Raw genomic sequence first — 24673 nt, 5'->3', positions numbered from 1 at the left:
TTTGACTCTATAGTTACCTTTACCAATTTGTTTTATACTTTCTTATGTTTTTATGCTGCTATTTAGCATCTTTGCTTTTCAGTTTGAAGAACTTCTTTTAGCATTTTCTTGTAAGGCAGGTCTAATGGTGATGAACTCTCTCAACTTGTTAGTCTGGGAGAGTCTTTCTCTCTCTTTCATTTATGAAGGACAGTTTGGCCAAGTATAGTGTTCTTGTTTGGAAGTTTTTCTCTTTTAGCACTTTGAATATATCACCCCACTCTTTCCTGGCCTGCAGAGTTTCTGCTGATAAATCTGCCAACAGTGTCATGAGGACTCCATTGTATGTGACATGTCACTATTTTCTTGCTGCTTACAATATTCTCTCTTTGTTTTTGAATTTTGACAAGTTGATTATAATGTATCTCAGTGTTTAGCTCTTTGAATTCAATTGATTTGGATTCCTTTGTGCTTCATGAATTTGGATGTTGATTTCCCTCTACAGATTTGCAAAGTTTTCAGCTACTATTTCTTTAAATAGGTGTTCTAGCTTTTTCCTCAATGGTTTGCTCAATGGTTAATCTTAAGTTAGGCTTTCTTCACTCCTTTACATTCTTTTTTTTTTTTTTTTTTCTTCTCTGACCGGATAATTTCAAATCACCTGTATTCAAGTTCACGGGTTTTTTTCTTCTGCTTGATCACATATGCTTCTGAATCCCTCCAGTGAATTTTTCACTTCAGAATTCTTCAGTTCTAGTATTTCTGTCTGTTTTTTAAATGGTTTCTATCACTTTGTTGAACTTCTCTCTTGTTCATGTATTATTTTCCTGATTTTATTTAGTTGTCTGTGTTCTCCTGTTACTCACTGAGCTCCACGAAGTTGGTAACTTTTTATCTTTGCCAGGCAATTCATGGATATCCTTTTTTTTTCAGGTTGGTAATGGGAGGTTTGTTTTCTTCCTTTGATTGTGTTGTGTTTACTTGATTCTTCATGTTTCGTGTAAGTTTGCTGTATTGTCTTTGCATTGGATGAAGCAGCTGTCTTTCCCATTCTTTATGGAATGGTTTTGACTGTGAGAGAATTTCACCAGTGAGGAGTACTTGATATCAGGCAAGATAGAGACTGACCCCTTGGAGAAACTACAATGACGGTTGGGGAAAAGACCTCTTCAACTCCTCCTCACTCGTAGAAGAATAGACTCAGTTCTGTGCTTTTTTCCAATTACACAAGCAATGCTGCCTGTAAGAGGACATCTGCCTCCCCCTTTTTTTTATTATGGTAACATTGGTTTATTATATAAATTTCAGGTGTACATCATTATATTTCAATTTCTGTGTAGATTACATCATGTTCACCACCCAAAGAATAGTTACAATCCATCACCACTTTGCCCTCCTCCCTACCCCATCCCCTGTGGTAATCAGCACTCCAATCTCTGTTTATGTGTCACTGTTTGTTGTTGTTTTTTTCTTCTGTTTATGAGTGAGAGCATACAGTATTTGACTTTCTCCCTCTGACTTACTTTGTTAGCACAATACCCTCAAGGTACATCCGTGTTGTCACAAATGGCCAGATTTCATCACTTTTTATGGCTGAGTAGTATTCCACGTGTATATATACCACATCTTCCTTATCCATTCATCCCTTCTTGGGCACCTAGGTTGCTTCTAACTCTTGGTTATTGTGAATAATGCTGCAGTGAACATAGGGGTGCATGTATCTTTATGCATTTGTGTTATCATGTTCTTTGGATAAATACCCAGCAGTGGAATAGCTGGATCATACAGTATTTCTATTCTTAATTTTGTGAGGAATCTCCATACTGTTTTCCACAGTGGCTGCACCAATTTGTGCTCCCACCAGCAGTGTATGAGAGTTCCCTTTTCTCCACATGTTCTTGATGGCTTCCTTTGCTGTGCAGAAGTTCTCTAGTTTGATGTAATCCCATTTGTTTATTCTTTCTATTGTTTCCCTTTCCCAGTCAGACATGGTACTTGAAAATATGCTGCTAAGATCGATGTCAAAGAGCATACTGCCTATGTTATAGAAATTTCATTGTTTCAGATCTTACACTCAAGCCTTTAATCCATTTTGAGTTAATTTTTGTGTATGGTGTATGATAATGGTCTACCTTCATTCTTTTGCGTGTGGTTGTCCAGTTTTCCCAACATTATTTATTGAGGAGACTTTTCTTTCTCCATTGTATGTTCTTGACGGCCTTGTTGAAAATTAGCTGCCCATAGACATGTGGGTTTATTTCTGGGCTCTCGATTCTGTCCCATTGATCTGTGTGTCTGTTTTTGTGCCAGTATTATGCTGTTTTGGTTGCTATAGCTTTGTAGTATATTTTGAAATAAGGGATTGTGATACCTCCAGCTTTGTTCTTTTTTCTCAGGATTCCTTTGGCTATTTGGAGTCTTTTGTTGTTCCACATAAATTTTGGAATTCTTTGTTCTATTTCTGTGAAAAATGTTGCTGGAACTTTGATAAGTATTGCATTGAATCCGTAGATTGCTTTAGGACGTACGGAGATTTTAACTATGTTTATTCTTCCAATCCAAGAGCATGGAATATCTTTCCATTTCTTTGTGTCTTCTTCAATTTCTTTCAAAAATTTTTTATGGTTTTCAGTGTACAGATCTTTCACCTCTGTGGATAAGTTTATTCCTAGGTATTTTATTCTTTCTGTTTCATTTGTCCATGGGATTGTATTCTTAATTTCTCCTTCTGGTACTTCTCTGTTAGTGCATAGAAATGCAACTGATTTTCGTATGTTGATTTTATATCCTGCAAATTTACCATATTCATTTTTTATTTCTTAAAGTTTTTGGGTTTATTCTTTAGGGTTTTCTATATATAAAATCATGTCATCTGCAAATGGTGACAGTTTCACTTCTTCCTTTCCAATTTGCATCCCTTTTATTTCTTCTTCTTGCCCAGTTGCTCTGGCTAGATCTTCCAATACCATGTTAAATAAGAGTGGTGAAATTGGGCATCTTTTTTATGGTTCCTGTTCTTAGAGGGATAGTTTTCAGTTTTTCTCCATTGGGAATGATATTAACTGTGGGTTTGTCGTATATGGTCTTTATTATGTTGAGGTATTTCCTTGTATACCCATTTTATTCAGAATTTTTATCATAAGTGGATGTTGTATCTTGTCAAATGCTTTCTCTGCATCTATTGAGATGATCATGTAATTTTTATTCTTCATTTTGTTAACGTGGTGTATCACATTGATTTATTTGTGGATGTTGAACCATCCCTGCATCCCTGGAATAAATTCCACTTGATCAAGGTGTATGATCTTTTCAATGTATTGTTGTGTTTGATTTGCTAGGATTTCATTGAGGATTATTGCATCGATGTTCGTCAATGATACTGGTTTGCAATTTTCTGTTTTTATGTTGTCCTTGTTTGGTTTTGGTATCAGGGTAATATTGGCTTCTTTTTTTGTGTTGCTAACTGTCCCAGGGAACTGAGTCTAGAGGTTGTACAGTAGTTGGTAGGAGACAAGATAGAAACTGGCTCCATGTAGGCACTCTGAAATGCTTAGGATAAGGTTCCCTTTACTACCTTCCCTCCATGGTGGAGGAAAAACCTCAGTTCTGCATCTGTTCCCAATCTCTCAGAGCAGTGCTGGGTGTAATGGCTCATCTTTCCCTTTCCTTTTTACCTAGCTGTCCCTAGGGGCCACTTTCTGTGGGTCACTCAGTACTCAGTTTGAGGTCAGACAAAATTTCTCCATAAGGTGCACTGAATTGTTGGTTATAAGCCCCCCTTCACTTTCTTTCTTCCTTTGTGGAGGAAAAACCTCAGTTATGTAACTTTTCTCAATCTCCGAGAGCATTTCTGGCTGTAAAGCACTGTTCTTCCTCTTCCCTTTTTTCCCAGCTGCCCTGGGCACAGGGCTCTGAAGGTCATCCAGTGCCTGCTATGAGGTAGGATAAAAATTCCCCCATGGAGGATGCCTCGTGTGGCCAGAAGGTCAGGCAGCCATGCACACACTCCAGTCTCACTTCTCCTTCCCCTGTAGAGAAATCATGGAGTGAGGTGACCTTCTCACTGTTGAGCTAAGCTGATTTGGGAGAGGGACTAGGGCAGGTAAGGTGAAATTGTTCTTCTTACTGGTATAAGTGAAAATACTCTCAGGTTGTGCTCCTCTAGGGTGTCTACTTTTTTGCTGGATTCTGAATTTCTCTTTAAGGTGTTTTGGAACAAAAATCATCATTTTATCAGTGTCTCTGTGGACGAGTTAGAGGTAGGGCTTCCTACTCTGCCATGTTGCTGACGTCACTGTCCTTCCAGTGCTATTTCAAACAGCAGTGGTGAAAGTGGACATCCTTGTTTTTTCCCTGATTTTAAGGGATACTCTTTTAGTGTTTCACGATTGAGTATCATTTAGTTTTGGAGTTTTCATAAATTCACTTTATCAGGATAAGGAAGTTCTCTTCTATTTGTAGTTTTCTGAGTGTTTTTATCATGATGTTGAAATTTGCCAAATTCTTTTTCTGTATCTATTGAGATGGTAATGGGTTTTCTTTTCATCCTAACATGTGTTGTATTACACTGATTGATTTTCTTATATTGAATCCTCTTTGCATTTCTGGGATAAATCCCACTTGGTCATGGTATCTACTTTTGAAATTAAAAAAAATTGTGGCAAAGTACACATAACATAAAAGTTACTGTTTTAACCATTTTAAGTATACAGTTTAGTGGTATTAAGTATTGTTGCGAAACCATCATAATGATCTATCTTCAGAATTCTTTTCATATTACAAACTGAAACTCTGTACCCATTAAAAGGTAACTTTTATTTCCCCTCTCCCTAGCTCTGGGAAATCGTGATTCTACTTTCTGTCTCTATGAATTAGAGTACTCTAGGTAGCTCATGAAAGTGGAATCATACAGTATTTGTCCTTTTGTAACTAGCTTATTTCACTTAGGAAATAACTCATGACTCATTCATGTTGTAGCAGTTTGCAAAATTTCTTCCCTTTTGAAGGCTGAATAATATTCCATTTCATTTATATATTACATTTTGCTTATCCAATCAACTGTTGATGGACATTTGCGTTACTTCCACCTTTTGGCCAGTGTGAATAATTCTTATATGAACATACGTGTGAAAATATCTCATTGATATCCTGCTTTTAATTCTTTTGGGTATACATCCAGAAGTAGAATTGCTGAATTATATGGCAATGGGAGTGCCTCTCACCAGGACTGTGACAGCAGGCAGTAGCAGCTCTGAGCCCCCACATGATCACTTTCCCATCTGGTGGGGGAGCCCATGGTGCTGCTTTGGTCCCAAGGAGTGTCCCAGGCTTGAGCAGGCACTGCTGCCAGGGATCACAGTGGGCTCAGAATACGCAGCTCCTGCCTTCCCCGCCTCCACTCCAGGGGCAGGAGGTGGAATCTGCAACCACATACCAAAACTATGTGACGGCACAAATCCACCCCATCAAATAGTATGAAGAGGTATGGTAATACTCCACACTAGAAGGAAAAGACAAACACCCAGAAATCAATCCTGAAGGCACAGAAATCTACAATCTAAATGACAGATAATTCAAAATAGTTATCATAAAAAAACTCAATGAGTTACAAGAAAACTCAGAAAGACAGTTCAACGAAATCAGGAATAAAATTAATGAAGAGAGGGAATTCTTTACAAAAGAGATCGAAACTATAAAGAAAAATCAATTGGAAACGTTGGAGATGAAAAACACAATGAATGAGATCAAGAAAAATCTGGAGTCCTTAAATAACAGAGCTGATATTATGGATGACAGAATTAGCAATTTAGAGGACAGAAATATAGAAATGCTTCAGATGGAGGAGAGAGAACTAAGACTAAAAAGAAATGAAGAAATTCTCAGAGAAATATCTGACTCAATTAGGAAATGCAACATAAGGATTATGGGTATTCCAGAAAGAGAAGAGAGGGAGAAAGGAGCAGACAGCTTGTTGAAAGAAACAGTAGCTGAGAACTCCCCAAACCTGGGGAAGGAGCTGCAATTACAAGTAAAAGAAGCTCATAGAACTCCTAATTTACATCAATGTAAAAAGACCTTCTCCAAGGCATTTATTAGTAAAACTGGCAAAAGACAATGACAAAGAAATAATATTAAGGGCAGCAAGGCAGAAGAAAAGAACCTACAAAGGAATCCCTATCAGGCTTTCAGCAGAGTTCTCAGCAGAAACCTTCTAGGCTAGGAGAGACTGGAAAGGACATATTGAAAATTCTGAAAGATAAAAACCTTCAGCCAAGAATACCCTATGCAGCAAAAATCTCCTTTAGGTATGATGGAGAAATAAAAACTTTCCCAGATAAACAAAACCTGAGGGAGTTCATCACCACAAGACTTCACATACCAGAAATGATCAAGAAGCCCCCTCATACTTGATAATAACAGAAAGGGTTTACAAAGCCTTGAGCAAAGAGATAAATAGGCAGACACAATCAGAAAATTACAGCTCCCTATCAGAACAGGTTAGCAGATGCTTAATTATAACATTAAATATAAAGGGAAGGCAAACATCAAGAATAACTACAATCACTTCATTTTAACCACAAACTCACAACACAAAAGGAAATAAGTTGCAACAACAATAACTTAGACAGGGAAGAGGAAAGGGATGGAACCTACTTAGACTAAGGAAATAAGAGGCTATCAGAAAATGAACTATCCCATCTACAAGACCCTTTATACAAACCTCACAGTAACCTCTAAACAAAAAATAAAAACAGAGAAACAAATGGATAAATAAAGAGAAAACTGAGAACACCATCATAGAGAATTACCAAACTTAATTGGCAGTCTGAAATACATGGGATAAGAAACAAGGGAAATAGAGAACAACCATAAAACAAGTGATAAAATGGCAGCATTAATCTCTCATATATCAATAATCATTCTAAATGTAAATGGTTTGAATTCTTCAATCAAAAGACACAGAGTGGCTGCATGGATTATAAAACAAGACCCAACAACATGCTGCCTCCCGGAAACACATCTTAACTCTAAAGACAAACACAAGCTCAGAGGGAATGGGTGGAAGACAATACTCCAAGCTAATGGCAAACAGAAGAAATCAGGTGTTGCTATACTTATATCAGACAAAGTATACTTCAAGATAAAAAAGACAATGAGAGACAAAGAGGGGCAGTATATAATAATAAAAGGGACTTCACCAAGAGGACATAACACTTATAAATATGTATGCACCTAACACAGGAGCACCAAAGTACATAAACAACTATTAACAGACCTAAAAGGAGATATTAACAGCAACACAATAATAGTAGGAGATCTTAACAAAAATAGCAAATGTTATTTCAAAAAGTAACAAATGTTGGAGATGATGTGGAGAAAAGGGAACCCTGATACACTGCTGGTGGGAATGCAAACTGGTTTAGCCACTATGGAAAACAGTATGGAAATTTCTCAAAAAATTAAAAATAGAAATACCGTATGACCCAGCTATTCCACTACTGGGTATTTATCCAAAGAACTTGACATCAACAATTCAAAGAGACTAGGTTCACTGTACCCCTAGGTTCACTGTAGCATTATTCACAATAGCCAAGATGTGGAAGCAACCTGAGTGCCTTTAGACTGATGAATAGATAAAGAAGATTCAGTGTATATATAAAATGACATACTGCACAGCCACATAAAATAAAAAATTGTTCCATTTACAACAAAATGGGTGGACCATGAGGGTATTATGTTAAGCGAAATAAGCCAGACAAACACTGTATGATTTCACTCTTACGTGGAAGATAAACACCTGAGCAAAGAGAACAGATTAGTGGTTCCCAGAGGGAAAGGGGGTTGGGGAGGGGGAATAAGGGGTAAAGGGGCACATATATATGGTGACTGACATATAATAATGTATAACTGAAATTTCACAATGTTACAAATTATTATGGCCTCAATAAAATAAAAATTCTGGAGCTGGAAAAAAATTGGAAAAGTGCACAGACATGGGTTAAAAAGTTCTTTGCAACATTGCTTATATCCATTAAATATTAGAAATAAATGCACAATATAAGAGATTGATTGAATAAATTTTGATACATCCAAAAAGAAAAGGATAAGGAAAATGAAACTTTCTTTTACCTTCACTTATTCCTTCTTTGTAGCTCTTTATGTAGATGTGAGCTTTTGACCTATGTGATTTCCCTTCTCTGTAAAGAACTTTTAATATCTTGCAAAGACATTGTACTGCCAACAAATTCCCTTAATTTTGTTTGTCTCAGAAAGTCTTCATTTCTCCTCCACTTTTGAAGGATAATTTTGCAGGGTTCAGAATATAGATTGGTGTTTTTTTCTCTGACAACACTTTAAGTATTTCACTCCACTGTCTTAGTGCTTGAATGGTTTGTGAGGAGAAGTCAGATGTAATTCTTATCTTTGCTCCTCCATACCTAAGTTCCTCTACAGTTTCTCCTCTGGCTTCTTTCAAAAATTTTTACTTATCTTTTAGTTTTCGTAGTTGGAAAATACACACCTAAGTGCAGTTTTAAAATTTTTTGGCATTTATCTTGTTTACTGTTCTTTGAGCTTCCTGGATCTATGGTTTGGTGTCTAATATTAATTTTGGGGAAATTCTCAGTCCTTATTCTTTCAAATATTTCTTCTTTTGCCTTTTCTCTTTCTTCTCCTTCTTTTTCCCCATTACATGTATGTTACATATAATATAAATGTTAAACATTTTGTAATTGTCCCATAGTCCTTGGATATGCTTTATTCTTTTTTAAGTCTTTGTTCTCTTTTATTTTCAGTTTTGGAGGTTCCTACTGAGATATCCCCAAGCTCAGGAATTCTTTCCTCATCTGTGTCTGGTGTGCTAATAAGCCCTTTAAAGGCACCTTTCCTTTCTGTTACAGCATTTTTGATCTCTAGCACTTCTTTTTGTTTTTTTCTTAGAATTTCCATCTCTCTGCTTACATTGCCCGTCTGATTCTTGCATGCTTTCTATCTTATCCATCAACCCCCCCCCAGCATATTAATCATAGTTGTTTAAAATCCTCATCTGATGAATGGATAAAGAAGATTGGGTATTTATATACTATGGAATACCACTCAGCCACAAGAAATGATGAAATCTGGCCATTTGTGACAACATGGATGGACCTTGAGGGTCTTATGCTGAGTGAAATAAGTCAGAGGAAGAAAGTCAAATACCATATGATCTCACTTATAAGTAGAAGATAGAAACAACGACAATCAAACACATAGCAATGGAGAATGGATTGGTGGGTACCATGGTAGGGGGAGGGCAAAAGGGGTGATTAGGCTCACGTGTGAGGGGATGGACTATAATTAGTTTTTGGGTGGTGAACACGATGTGATCTACACAGAATTTGGAATATATTATGATGTACATCCGAAAGCTATATAATGTTATAACCCAATGTTACTGCAATTAAAAAAAATAAAAAAAAGATTTGGCAGAAAAAATAAGATCCTCATCTGTTAATTCCAACATCCTTGCTATGTCTGGTTTTGATGCTTGTTCTGTCAAATTGTCTTTGGCTTTTGGTATGCTGGAACTTTTTCTTGTTAGCTGAACATGGTGTTACGGGTAAAAGGAACTGTTGTAAATAGGCATTTAGTAATATGGTGCAGAGATGTGGAGGGAGGGAAAGCATTTTATAGTCCTGTGATTTGATCTCAGATTTTAGTGAGCCTATACCCCCGGACTGTGAACTTCACAAGTGTTTCCCAGTGTGTTTTTTTTCCTTAGGTGGGAGAGGATAGCTAGACTGGGCTGGGGTTGGGTGTTTCCCTTCTCCCATGTGGAATGCTGGAGCTGACTGGATTGAGCATTTCTCTTCCCCTAGTGCAGTTTGGTTCTGATGATACCCAGTAGGTTAGGCTCTAGTTAACTATGGCTTATTAAGAATAGAATGCTCTGGTGTATTTCAAAATGGTTTCTTTTTTCCTCTCCTTGCTGGAAGCATGAGGGGATTTTTCTCAAATATTTGCTGTGAGAATCTGCTTGAGCTCTTGGAGGTAAGTCTCACAAAATAGTGGGGGCCCCTCTATGACTGGGTCGCCTTGTAGATTTTCTCTCAGAAGTTTGAACCCTGAGCTTTCAGTAATTTCTCAATTACAATTCAGGTCTTCCTACCCTGGCACTGGTTTTCATGGTGGTTTCCACTCATGAGGTTCTTCTCTTCTAAGTCATGACTCCCTGTACTCCCCTGTCAACCTTTCCATTTTGGAGGCAGTGGTTTTCCCTTGTCCTCACCTCTCTTATAGATCCTAGAAGAGTTGTTGATCTTTTAGTCTGTTCAGCTTTTTACATGTTGTTAGGATGGAGTTGCAACTTCGAAACTCCTCACGTGAGGAACTGCCAGATTTATTTTATGTTTTAGTATTTGTGAATTTTCTAATTTTTTTCTATTATTGATTTCTAGCCTCATTCCATTGTGGTCAGAGGATATGCTTTGTATCATTTTTCATCTTTTTCAATTTATGCAGAATTGTTTATGACATAAAATGTGGTCTATCCTGGAGAAAGTTGTATGTGCACTGGAGAAGCTTGTATATTCTGCTGTTGTTGAGTAGAATATTCTTTATATATCTGTCAGTATAGTTAATTCTAGTGTTGTTCAAGTCTTATATTTGCTCCTTAATCTTTTGTCTAGATGAACTACCCATCATTAAAAGTTGGGTATTGAAGTCTCCCACTATTATTGTAGAACATTCTGTCTATCCCTTCAACTTTTTCGATGTTTGCTTCATATATTTTGGGGGGTCTGTTGCTTGGTGTGTATTTGTATAGTGTTATAGCTTCTTGATGAACTCACTTTTTTTAATCCAATATAAAATGTTTTTCTTCTTTTCTTTAGATTGGCACCTGAGCTAACATCTGTTGCCAATTGTTTTTTTCTTTGTCTCCCCAAAGCCCCCCAGTACATAGTTGTATATTCTAGTTGTAGGTCCTTCCGGCTCTGCTATGTGGGATTCCACCTCAGCATGTCTTGGATAGTGGTGCTAGGTCTGCACCCAGGATCCCAGCTGGTGAAACCCTGGGTCCCAGAAGTGGAGCACACAAACTTAACCACTTGGCCATGGGGCTGGCCCCCCAATATAAAATATTCTTTTTTTTTTTTAAAAGATTGGCACCTGAGCTAACAACTGTTGCCGATCTTCTTTTTTTTTATTGCGTTTTCTCCCCAAATCCCCCCAGTACATAGTTGTATATTTTTAGTTGTGTGTCCTTCTAGTTGTGGCATATAGGATGCCACCTCAACATGTCCTGATGAGCAGTGCCATGTCAGTGCCCAGGATCTGAACTGGCAAAACCCTGGGCCGCCGAAGTGGCACGTGCGAACTTAACCACTCACCCATGGGGCTGGCCCCGAAAATATTCTTGTTGGTTGTTTTTTAAAAGCGACTTTTGATAAAAATCTATTTTTTCTGATAGTAATATAGCCGTTACAGTTCTCTTTGGCTGCTCATTGCTTGCAAAATCTATTTCCCTCTTTCTTGTTCAATATATTGTGTCTTTGGTTCTACAGTGAGTCTCTTATAGACAACATGCAGTTTTAAAAATTGAGATGTAACTGATATATAACATTATCTTAGTTTCAGGTGTACAGCTAATGCTTCAATATTGTGAGATGATCACCACAGTATGTCTAGTTAACACCCATAAGTGCACATAGTTACAATTTTTTTTCGTGTGGTGAGAACTTTTAAGATTTACTCCCTTAGAACTTTCAAATATACAATACAGTGTTATTAACTGTAGACACCATGCTGTACATTACATCTCCAGGATTTATTTTATAACTGTGTGTACCTTTGACCACTTTCACCCATTTTGCTACCTCCTACTCCTCACCTCTAGCAACCACCAATGTGTTCTCTGTATTTATGAGTTCAGTGTTTTGTTTTCTGGGTTTTTTTTTATGTTCACATATAAGTGAGATCTTGTAGTATTTGTCTTTCTCTATCTGATTTATTTCACTTCACATAATTCTCTGAAGATCCATTCTGGTTGTTGCAAATGGCAGAATTTCGTTCTTTTTTATGGCTAAGTAATAGTCTATTATATATATCTATTCCATTATATATATATATATATATTCCATTATATATGTGTGTATATATATATATATACATACATACATATACAATTTAAAAAAATTTATTCTTTCAATATCTATCTTTTAAATGGTGAGTTTCAATCAACTGACAGTTACAATGATTAGTCATACTGAAGGATTTACTTCTGCTGTTATTTTTTGAACTAATGCCCTTTATTGTTTTTGTTTCTCAATTCCTCCAAAATAATTTTATTTTTTGTTTAATCAATTTTTTCTAGTGTACTCTTTTTATTCCCTCTTCAATTCTTTTTCTCTGTATTTTTAAATTTAATTTCTTACTATTTACAAGAGGATTTATATTAACACCCTAAATTTATAACAATCTGGATTGAATTAATTCCAAAGCAGCTTCAAATTGCGTACATTAACTCTGTTCCCATCCAAATTCATCCTCCTTTTTTGTTATGCCACAAATTACTTCCTTATATTTTGCATGACTAGTAACATATATTTATAGTAATTGTTTCATGCATTTTTCTTTTAGGTAATATAGAAAATAAAGAGAGGGTTTCATAATAGAATACAATAATATTACCTTTTATATTTACCTACATAGTTATCCTTAACAAGAATTTTTGTTAATATGGCTTTGAATTATCATCTAGAGCCTTTTGGTTTCAACCTGAAAGCTGACTTTCTTTAGCATTTCTTATATGGCAGATCTATTAATGAGGAACCCTTTAGCTTGTTTACTTTGGGAATGTCTTAATTTCTCCTTCATTATAGAGAGATAGTTGTGCCAGAGATAGAATTGTTGTTTGGCATTTTTCCTTCCAGGAACTTAAATATATCTTTCCACCAATTTCTGACATCCATCGTTTCTGAAGAAAAATCACCTGTTACTCTTATTGAAGATCCTTTGTACATAATCAGTTACTTCTCTCTTGATGCTTTAAACATTCTCTCTTTGTCTTTGGCTTTTAAAGTTTGGTTAAAAAATGCTTTGGTGTGGGTCTTTTTATGTTTATCCTTCTTGGATTTTGCTCAGCTTCTTTCATATGTAGATTCATGTCTTTCATCAAATTTCTGAAGTTTTCAGCCATTCTTTCTTCAAATATTATTTTCTGTTCCTTTTCTCTCTATTCTCTGGGACTTGACTTTACAATATATGTTGATACACTTGATTGAGTTCCCTAGGTCCCTTAGGCTCTGTTCATTTTTCTTCATTCCTTTCTCTTTCTGACATTCAGACTGGATAACTTCTGTTGTCCTGTCTTCAGATTTTCTGTTTCTTTCTCAGACCAACTGAAGTCTGTAGTCGAAACCTTATGGTGATTTTTTAAAAATTCAGGTATTGTACTTTTGAGCCCCAGAAATTCTATTTGATTCCATTTTGTAATATTTCTCTTATTATTGAAATTCCCTAGTTGTTCATACCATTCATACACTTTTCTGATTTTCTTTAGTTCTTTGTTCATGGTTTCCTTCAGCTCTTTGAGCTTATTTAAGACATTTACCTTAACGTTTTTACCTAGTAAGTCTGGTGTCTAGGCTTTGTCAGGAATCATTTGTGTCAACTTTTTTTTTAGCTGTCAAAGGGGTATACTTACCCATTTCTTTGTATGCTTTGTAATCTTTTTGTTGTTATTGAGAACAGAGCATTTAATATATTGTAACGTGGTAACACTGGAAATAAGATTTTTCCCTCTCCCATTAATTGCTGTTGTCACTTGATGAAGACTTCGCTCTTCCATTTGTTTAGTAACTTTTCCAAATTATTTTTGCCGAGACTATTTTTCTCCTCTTGTGTGATCACTTGACCCTCTATTCAGTTATCTCCATAGTCAGGTAGTGACCTTATAGAGATTCTCTTAAACACTTGAACCTGAAAAGAAAAGAAAAGAAAAATGATGTCATTCTGTTTATCTCCTCAGTTAAAGCTGTTGGGGAAGTTACTTGAAACTGAGGAGATTGAAACAATGGCTATTCTCTGTGCCAGCCTCTCAGTGATCAAAACATGCAACCCTGATTATTGAAGAACATGGTCCTATTGCCCACTCTGGAACCTGTAGGCTGCACTAGGAGCATGAACTTTCTGACCTGGAACTGGGTTATGAGGAATGTTAGCCACTATGTGAGATGTCAAATTTACCAGACTCTTTTATTTAGATAGTCCACTGGATGCTGCAAGTGGTTAACTAGTCTCCAGAGTATCAACATAGTTGCTAAGACAGTTTATGCATGGCAAATAGTTGTTTCAGTGGAGGGACTGATTCCCCGGAATGTCCTGTCTGCCATCTTTGTGATGTTACTCCAGTAATGCCATTATAACAATATTAAGTGTTTTTATCTATGACAAGGAAAGTTTTTCTATTTAGGTTTTCTTTAATTTCTTTCACCACTGTTTTGTATAGCTTGAAAATGATAGGCTATGTGCACATAATCACTGTATCTCCAAATCCACTTCAAGAAATGGAAATACTAATATTGTTTTATGAGTGCACTGCTCTTCTTACTGACTTTAGAGTAATTTTGAATTGACAGGCTTAAAACATTGTGTGAAGCCAATGTTACCAAGGGAGATGACTCTTTAGCTAACATGTACACAGATTCAGAGGGTTTAGTCTGTCTTAATTGTGTTTATTACATAATAATAGACATGCCACTGGACCCCTGGAGATTGTAAGTGCATCATAAAATTAATGCTGGCTAGGGACATGTTTGCAGAAAACATTCTTTTTTGTATGTTAATTATCTCTTCTATTCAGTATTTCAAACTGCCCACTTACTGACGTGTCATATCATTTCCTCAGTTCTAAACAAGCATTACTTGTTATTGTCCCTTGCTATCTCTCTCTCAGCTTGCAATTTATAAGAACGCTATTCAATTAGTCTGGCATTTGCATTACCCCTTCTCTCTCTCTCCTTTTTCCCTTGTGGGCAGCGAAGGCCCCAACTCTCTGTCTTCAGGTTTGTAGTGCCTCCTCAATTTGTGTATTCCTTTTCATTCCTCCAGTTATTTCCTAGACTAAATTCCTATTGCATTGCATATGGAATGTTATAGTGGTGGCCCCATATTGTCTTTGTGAATCCATTCTCTTTGACTATAATTCATTTCAAGTTGAACTGCCACAATAATTTTTGCAGAATTTCAACTTCATAGTGAATCCTCGGACAATATTGAGTTCATACAAGTTTTTAGCAAAGAAGAGAATTACAAAATCTCGATTCAGGCTTACAGCATTCTTCATGATATGTGCCTGATTTACCTATTTTCACTAATTAAGATTGTGTTTGTCTACAAATAATAGAAAACCTATTAACAATGGCTTTAACAACTAGTGGTTTTGTTTACCTCACTACAAGGAGTCTTGTGATGTGTCAGTGTAGGGATAGTGCAGTAGCCTTGAAACACCTGTAACCCTGAAACATGAGACCTTCCATTTTTCTTCACCTATGACTAGTATATAGATCTCACTTCATGATTAAATCCTCTTGTCCCAAGTAGATATCATCTCTACCTCCACCTTAAGGCTTTTGCTTTGTGTGAGAAGGAGGAAATTGACAAAGTGGCACCAAGAGGCTTCTCTTTATATCTCACTGGCAAGAACTATGCTGCATGGCTCACCTAACTGCAAAAGAGGCTGATGAGTAGAACTTTTATTCAAGTGAAGGATTAGGCAGTAGAAAATGATGTTTGAGTCAGCTGATCTACAGTCTCTTGCCATACCATGCAATAGTATTTTCTAATGTTGCACCCTGCAGTTTACATGTTGGCTTAACTTTATAGCAATGTGAGTTATTTTAGGTTAACTGTAAGTCTGGCAAATTAATTGGTCTAATTATTTTATCAAATCATCCCTAGGAAAAAGAAAATAAACAGTCAGAGTTTACTTTTGAAAACTTGACAATCACTGTGTCTGACTTGTTTGGAGCTGGGACAGAGACAACGAGCACCACCCTGAGATATGGACTTCTCCTCCTGCTGAAGCACCCAGAGGTCACAGGTATGACCAGCATGGTGGACAGGGTAAACTTCAGAAAACATGTTGGAAAGACAAGTGCATTCCATCTTGTTTTTCTTAGAGAAGCTTCATTATTTAAATATCTGTTCAACCAGCTTACTTTTTCTAAATTTAAAGAAGGCGTAATAATGGGATATCTTCACGTAATACAGGAGGATGACTGAGAAGAGTGAAGACATTGTGGACAGTAGCAAAAGCAATAAAGCAATGTCTGGATTTCATGGGGGGTTATTTGTGGAAGGCACAGCCAGCATATATTGGCCTGGGACTGCATATTGTTATGAAAAGACCACTTTGAGCAGCAGGTGTATTCTTGCAGGTATATTTTCAGAATGAAATGTCTCCTCATTCTGAAAATACAGTGTTCTAGAACCAGAGTAGGAAAAATAGAGACTCACCTTATTGAAGCATAAGTGGAAATCCTAGAGATTTAGTGAGCCCGGCTGAGATAATTTCCACAGTCTAGGAAATGCCCTGAAAATTTAAATTCACAAGAAACGTGGTGCTATTCAGTCTTAAGATGAGTGTAAAGGAATTTTGTTATTCCAGAAATATGCTGCCAGAAAAGTGGTGTTTGCCAAAATAAGAATTTTGGGACGTCACTAATTTTACCTTTCATAAAGGACTTTATGTTAGAAATTTATCCTTAAAGAGTTATGGTTATGCATAGGAGCTTAGAGACATATGTTTTCTTGTCCTGTGTCAGAGTCCCACTGAAATGACCCTAAACTGTTGCAAATGAGAATTAGTCTTTTACAGTTGGACAAGAGGAAGTCAGGAGACAGCCAGTAAATCTTAAACAAACTTATGAAACACTGACAGCATTGTGAGAGTGAAAATGAACTCAGTAGAGAGGGTAAAATTGTAACCTAAATGTTAGAAGAGGAAGCTATATAATGAGGAAAAGTCATTTGTGCCCCTACACCCCTGTAAGTTTCAGTATTTGGAAGTACCAAGTGTCAAAGAAGATAGGGGGAGAAATAGGCTGAAAAAGGTAGCTCTCTCTCCCTAGGACCCTTCAACAAGTCCTTTTATCGGGTAATTGTTTTCCCCAACAGGATGAGGGAGGTTTGCTCTAGAGAAAATGAAGCTAAGAGGCCCTCCACTCAGGGACACTGAGCAGTGACAGGGAAATACTGAGCTGTAGGGTTGAAGAGAAAGGTTAGGTAAGAATTTACTTCTTGAATTCAGAGAGTCTTAGCTCCTTTCTCCATCCTGCTTCCTGAAATTCAGTAGCCAGATAAAAAACTCCAGCAAGTGAACAGCTTTGGAGAAAAAATCTTCGTATTTTGCAGTGCAGGTAGAAAATTCTCTTGAGATGTATAGCCGAGTAAATGAAATAAAAACATCCACCCAAGACATAGCGTCATGAAATTTCAGAACACTAGGATTAAAGAGAAAATCATAAAAACTTTCGGAGAGATATATCAAGTCATATATAAGGGTAGGATTCAGAACAGTATCAGAATTTTCAAGAGCAACTATCAAATTGTGTATTAATAAAAAGAGGGTATATTCAGGGGGCCAGCCCAATGACATAGTGGTTAAGTTTGTGTGCTCTGTTTGGTGGCCTGGGGTTTGCAGATTCAGATCCCAGGTGCAGACCTAGCACTGCTCCTCAAGCCGTGCTGTGGCAACATCCCACATAAAATAGAGTAAGACTGGCACAGATGTTAGCTCAGCAACAATCTTCCCCAAGCAAAAAGAGGAAGACTGGCTACAGATCTTCCTCACAAAAAAAAGAGGGTGTTTTCAGACCTGCATGTTTGACAAAATTTTTACTCCCTCTTTCCCCTTTCTTATCCAAATGTCTAAAGTCATGTCAGAGAAAGTCATAGGCTCAAGGAATCAGGGGAACTCATGCAGGAGAATGAAAGTGTCAAGGAGGTTGACAGACACCAGGCCTAGAAAATATCCATTTCAAAATGGATTAGGTGGATAAAGCAGATATGAGGGGAGATTCCAAGAACAAAAGAGAAGTGATGAATTACCTGAGACAACCTAATAATAGAGACATTATTGTTAGGAGTTTGAAACACCTACCTCGGTATTTGGAAATTCTAAATCAAGATATAGAAAATAACATATTGAACTAAAGAGAGATGGGTAAGTCCAAGAAAGTACCCAAAATGAAACATAATCTTAGTTGCTTTAAATTATTTTTTTTAGCATTGTTTATGTAGTTAGAATGATATTAAGATGAATATTCTAACAGCCAAAAATTGTGGTCTAAATGTATTAGGGGAAATGGAGTAAGGGGAATTGTGTATGTCTGTGCATATTTTGTATGAGGTGGGGATGGAGGAGTAAATTCTCACCTCCCATTCCAGGAAAATTCCTATTTTTCTTTCTGCAAGGACTTTAATTTCTTGACTTAATTATGTTCTATTTATATTTTGAAACATTCCATCAATTGTTTGTATTATGTATGCAGATATATATGTATGTATAGATGATCTTAAGCTTAGCTTGTAGGAGAGTTTTATGTATCTATATTATAGTAATTATCTCTCTATGTGTAGGTGTATTTCTGGGCATATAACAGATGTTTATAATGATGTTTATAATGATGTTGGGATACCATCCTATTCCTTCATATATTCCTGAATTGACATACAAATGTGGCATGCATTTTTCTCTTTTTTCCATGAGCCTTACTTGTGTCTTATCAGCTAAAGTCCAGGAAGAGATTGATCGTGTGATTGGCAGACACCGAAGCCCCTGCATGCAGGACAGGAGCCACATGCCCTATATGGATGCCGTGATACATGAGGTCCAGAGATACATTGACCTCATCCCCACCAACCTGCCCCATGCAGTGACCCGTGACGTTAAATTCAGAAACTACCTCATCCCCAAGGTAAGATTTGTTTCTCTTATACTGACCTTAGTTTGCGTGAAGTTCTTATTTTCAAAGTATGCATCCAATCTTGAATGAATACAAAGTGAGAGAAGCACCAAAATCATATGCATGGCAACTTGATGGACTTCCTGTTGCTTCTTGTTAGATTATAAAGCTTTATAACAGGTTTTGAGAGCTATCAGTGTAAGTCTTCCACGTTCGTTCTGCTTCTTCAGTATTATTTGCCTTAGCTGTTTACATTTCCCAATGAATGTTTACTATCAGTTTGTCAATTTACCAAAACACTCTGCTGGAATTTTTATCAAGGTGAGAGATCAATTTGGAAAACTTAAAATCATGACACATTGAATGTTTCATTTAATAGGTATGGTATATGAACCCAATTTTAATTTTCTCGATAATTGCTTTTCAGTACATTGGCTTGCAGGTCTTTTGTTTGTTTTTTCCTAGGTACTTATTATTGTTGTTATAAATTTTTAAAATGCATTTTCCATTTCTCTTATCTGGTATATGGAAACATAATCTATTTTACCATTTTGAGGACCTTTTATGTAGCAAACTTGCTAAGTTTCAGATCATTGCCAATAATTAGTCTCTAGATTAATTTGCAGTTTCTGCATTCATTATCCTGCTATCTAGATTAATATCCTTGTTTCATCCTTGTTACATTTCTGATCTGCATGAGAGTGGAGATTTAACATCTTACTATTGAGAATGATGTTTTATGTATATTTTGGTAGATATTCTTTATCAGATTAGGAAATTTACCCTCTTGTCTTTTATGATTTTTTTGGTCATGAATGTGTATACAATTTTTTCATATCAATTCTCTGCATCTATTAGTATGATTGCATGCATTAGTCTCACTTTTTGCACTAAATATACATATTATAAGTATATACACAGAGCTGGATTTGATTTGCTACATTTTGTTGAGGGCTTCTGCATTTATATTTATGAGAAATTTTTTGTCTACAATTTTTCTTCCTCAAAATTTTCTTGTCAGATTTCTGATATCAAGGTAATGATACCCTTACAAAATACGTGAGAAATGTTCCCTCATGTGGGTTTGCTTTTATTGTCTTCCCTTCTTTTTTTGTCTTTGAAAGGCCTAATATCTTTTGGTTAAATACCAATTATTATGTACAGAAAAAATGCAGAGTTTCAGATGATATTTGTCTTCTTCCAGAAAGAGTTTATCCCTCTCTTACCAGGCAGTCAGAATGATGTAAGTCTCTTGTTTTGATTAAAATTTGGACATTGACACAGACTAAAGTTAATTTTAGGTGTTCGCTTACCTCTCTGAGGTTCTCCCAACTATGGAATCTGGAGACAAATTTTCATCTTAGCAGATTTCCAGTGCTTTCTAACACATCATTTCTGTATATATTCAGACTATTCAGTTGATATGCTACAAGCTATTCGTGTTTACTTGAAGCCAGGACATATTAGTATTACATTGAAAAAATAGTATAACAAATTTGTTTTCTGTTTGGGAAAGAAAGCAGTGAGATTGGCAAGGCTGCAGGTACTAATGCCAATCTTTGCAGAAGACAGAATTGATGATTTTACCAAGAGGTGATGGGGCATGTCTCGATGATCATAGATTCAGTACAAGGGTTAGGACTTCAAGTCCACTCTTTTTTCAACAAAGAATGCAGTGAGGAGAAGACTTTTCTTTTTTAATATTAGCGTATGAGGGTAATAAATTATCAAACTGGTTTCCCCTGCTATTTCTAAGTAAATGGGAAACAATGGACTAGGAATCAGAATGGGATTGCCTATCTCTCCCATCCACTACATCGGATTTGGGAATGACCGTTCCCTTCTGCATGGGACATGCCAGCACAGAAATATGCAACACTGGGTGGCAGATTCTACCTTCTTACCAACCAAATAAGTGATTTCTTCTAAAAGAGGCTGGAGGCACTGAGCTATGTGGAGATAATAGTCTAAAACAGGTGTTGGTGAACTTTTTCTGTAATGGGCCAGAGTGTAAATATTTTAGACTGTCTGGGTCTTGAAGTGTCTGATGAAGCATTCAGCTCTGCCATTGTAGCATGGAAGCAGTCATAGAGCAAATATAAACAAATGAGAATGGCTATATCCTAATTTTTGTGGAAGCTGAAATTTAGATTTCATGTAATTTTCATGTAGCAAAGTTTTATTGTTCCTTGATTTTTTCAATTTACAATGCTTAACTCATGGGCTCTAGAAAAACAGGTGGTAGGCTGGATTTCCACATGGGTTGTTGTCAATGTCTGTTATAAGGCAATCTGTCTAATAGAAAACTTGGAAATGATGTGAGGTTGATTTGTGCTTTTATTTTGGTCCTATCTAAAGAATATTTCCAAGCACAGAATCTCAAAGATTTACCCTTATTTATTTCTAAAACTTTATAGTTTTAGTGCTTATATTTAGGTCATTGATCCATTCAGGTAAATTTTTACAACAGTGTGAAGTAATGGTTATGGCTCCTTTTACTTTATCCAATTTTTTGAGCAACATTTGACGAAAATATTTTTGCTTTTGTAACTTTCATTTTTGCTTTTGTATCTTAGGGAAAAAATTTTTGCATATTACTTGTTTAAAAGAATGCAAGGGAATAATTTTAAAAATAGAATTATAGACCTCTTATATCATAAACTTAGGGGATAGAATTTTCCCCCAACTTTTCATTAAAAGTTTTTAAAACCCAAATCATTAAAAACATGTGCATATATATGTGATATATGAATTTGTGTATATATTTACTTTTACATCCAATTATCTGTCACCTATTTATTTGTCAACACCTCGGTACTTCAGTAAGTATATCCTATTAACAGCGTTTTTGAATAGAGAACAATAATAGCATTCACACTTAAGAGTTATCATTCATACAATAATGTCATTTAATGTACAGCGAAATGTAAATTTTCTCGTTTTCTAGAATATCCTCTATAGCTTTTTTATCTCTGCAATTCAGTATCCAGTCAAGAAACAAGAACATAATTTGGTTATCTTTTCTTTTTAGTCTCCTGTTAGGAATTACCTTTGCTCTGTTTGTTTTCTTTGAGTACATATAACTTTGTTAAGAGTCCAGCCAAGAGGTCATGTAAAATATTCCTCAGACTGGTATTGTGCGATTGTTTTCTAGAGATTAGATTCCAGTTACGATTTTGGCAAGAGAACTACATAAGTGCTTTTATGTCCTTCTGAAAGCCGTTGGGGAGGTGAGGGAACATAATGTCCCTTATCTTGTTATTGGTTACATTGTGTTTCTCATGTACTAAATTGGTATCTGCCAGAATTCTCCATTACAGAAGTTCTGTTTTTGGCATTTAATTAATAAAAATCTATGGCATGGTACTTTAGGACTTTGTGAACATCATGCTTCCCAATCATTCCCCCAACAGTTTTATCATTAATTGATAAAACTTGCCTGAATTAGTGATCCTAAACTGAATTGTTGCAAAGTGATTTTTCTAATTTTATCATCTTTTCTGTGTTTCTAAGACAGGATTAATATGTAATGAAATCTACTTCATATTTTTGAATTAAGACAAATGACCTTCATGGCAATGATAAACACTAATAGTTGTTACTACGTTTCTTGTTATTATCACAGAAGTTATTTTTAGGCAGATCACATGTCTGTTTACAAAAGCCCTATGAACAGATAACTCCAGACATTTCAAGCTCCAACAGAGACTTCCATTTTAATCCATAATCCACATGCGAGATGAGTGAACAGTGAAATGATAAAATAAAGCAGCTGGTGGGGACATACACAAGTGTCCAAACGTGGTGATAAACAGAATGCATTCAGAAGGTCTGGCACCATAGGACCCATGTATTCAGTATTTCAAAAGCAATTAGAGTCCACTTTAGCAGCATCACTGCCATTGGTCTTATACTTATCCTTGCTTATTACTTGTTTTGTCTGGCTCAAAATGCCACTGTCCTTCTTTGAACCTGGGATTCTTCATCTATAGATCATAATATTAGACTAAAAAATTTGCAACATTTCTTCCAGCACCATGACTTCTTCATAACTCAGTTTATCTTTATCTGTTATTTCCAGGGCACAAACATATTAATATCACTGACTTCTGTGTTGCATGATGATAAAGAATTCCCTAACCCAGAGGTGTTTGACCCTGGCCACTTCCTGGACAAGAGTGGCAACTTTAAGAAGAGTGACTATTTCATGGCTTTCTCAGCAGGTAATACAAATTCAATCCTTTGGTACTTCAGAGCACAAGATACCATCTTAAGATCAGTTGGAATATACATAGTACTCACTCTTGGTCTGTAGAATTTCTTTTTGTTCATCATCACGAGCAGCAGTTCCAGTGTCCACACACTTTCCTTCCTCATGATACATCCTCATTAATGGGCCAGAACACTGGAGTTTTGGAGAGTTGACCTAGTTCTTTCAAATTCAGAAATGAAATTTGAGTTAAGTACTGAAAATATGTGTATCTTAGCCAAAGGGAGAAGTTTGATATAAAATTGGAAACTTCATGGTGTTTGGAGAATGATGGAAAGTAGGTATATTTAGAGAAGAGAATAGAGGCTGTGAAGAACAGAAAGAAAAATCATGGGACATCAGACTATGAATAGAAAGCACAACCAATGTATATGTGTTTCTTAGAAGGAGATTGGTGGAAAGTTGAAATATCAAAGGAGCAGTTATATTGTGAGAATACTTAATGAAATACTTGGCATAGTGCTGATACTCAATAAATATTTGTTGAAAGAAGGATACCTGTTAAAATAAATGTTAGGTGGATAGCATGTATGTTCATCCTTTGTCCAACTGTCTATCCAACCATTGTGCCTTCCATTAATCCATTCAACAATTCATCAAATAGTTAATGCATATTCTCTTTCTGAAAGCCAGAAACACAGTGTTCAAGGAATATCTACTCTCTGAATTTGTTATTTTCAGTAAAATGGATGTGTGTAGGAGAGGACCTGGCCCACATGGAGCTGTTTTTCTTCCTGGCCACCATTTTACAAAAATTTACCTTAAAATCTGTGGTTGACCCAAAGGACATTGATACCACCCAGTTGCTAATGGGTTTGCTTCTGTGTCACTTTCTTACCAGCTCTTCTTCACTCCCATGTGAGGAAGGTCACACCATATGGCCTTTCCTACAATGTTGTCTGCAACTACCTCTCATCTAGGGAATTGTTCACCTCCTTTCCTCTTCACTCTCTTACTGGGGATGCCTTCTATGACCTCTTTTCTCTTCATCCAGGAACATCCAACCTTTGTTAAAGGAGAATTTTCTGAGTTTCATTACACAAATGTATTTAGCATTCTCCATACACCATAACATTTGTACTGGCCATCATATGTCCTAATACTTATCTAACACTGAGTAGTACCATATAGTCAATACTAAATAGAGCAAGATGATTAGTGTATGCCAATGCAGAGCCATTTCTTCTTGGCATTTCTAAATAAAAAATATAATTTGATAAGCCAGTTTTCAAATTTTACTTTTTTTGTGCAAACTCAGTAAGAAACGAAAGAAAATTATCTGAAGAGGTCATGCTGGTCCTCATAATGATAAGCACAGAGAAGGACAAAGGATACCAGAGCAGAAAAGATCTCTTGGCTGCATGTCATCTAGAGCTACTTGAGGTTTGAATTTGAAAGTGAGGAAATTGTGGTCAGGAGTAGCTTTATCCCATAGGGAAACATTGAGATCAGTTATAGTGGGGAACTAAATAAAAAT

The 24673-nt window shown here is 36.2% G+C and overlaps 1 protein-coding gene across 2 annotated transcripts in view; it reads left to right on the top strand.

The window, feature by feature from the left end:
* The window catches only part of CYP2C113 (cytochrome P450 family 2 subfamily C member 113), a 72731-nt gene that overhangs the window by 41428 nt on the left and 6630 nt on the right, over positions 1-24673 (top strand). For both annotated transcript variants that reach the window (XM_070269593.1, NM_001291302.1), the window contains exons 6-8: positions 15919-16060; positions 18751-18938; positions 23008-23149. In XM_070269593.1, the coding sequence (XP_070125694.1) occupies positions 15919-16060; positions 18751-18938; positions 23008-23149 (472 nt within the window). The remainder of the gene's footprint in view (positions 1-15918; positions 16061-18750; positions 18939-23007; positions 23150-24673) is intronic.

The sequence above is a fragment of the Equus caballus genome, chromosome 1 (genome assembly GCF_041296265.1).
Source record: "Equus caballus isolate H_3958 breed thoroughbred chromosome 1, TB-T2T, whole genome shotgun sequence".
Classification (NCBI taxonomy): domain Eukaryota; kingdom Metazoa; phylum Chordata; class Mammalia; order Perissodactyla; family Equidae; genus Equus; species Equus caballus.
The sequence above is the reverse complement of the archived record's forward strand: the minus strand, read 5'-3'. Positions and strand labels throughout refer to the sequence as shown.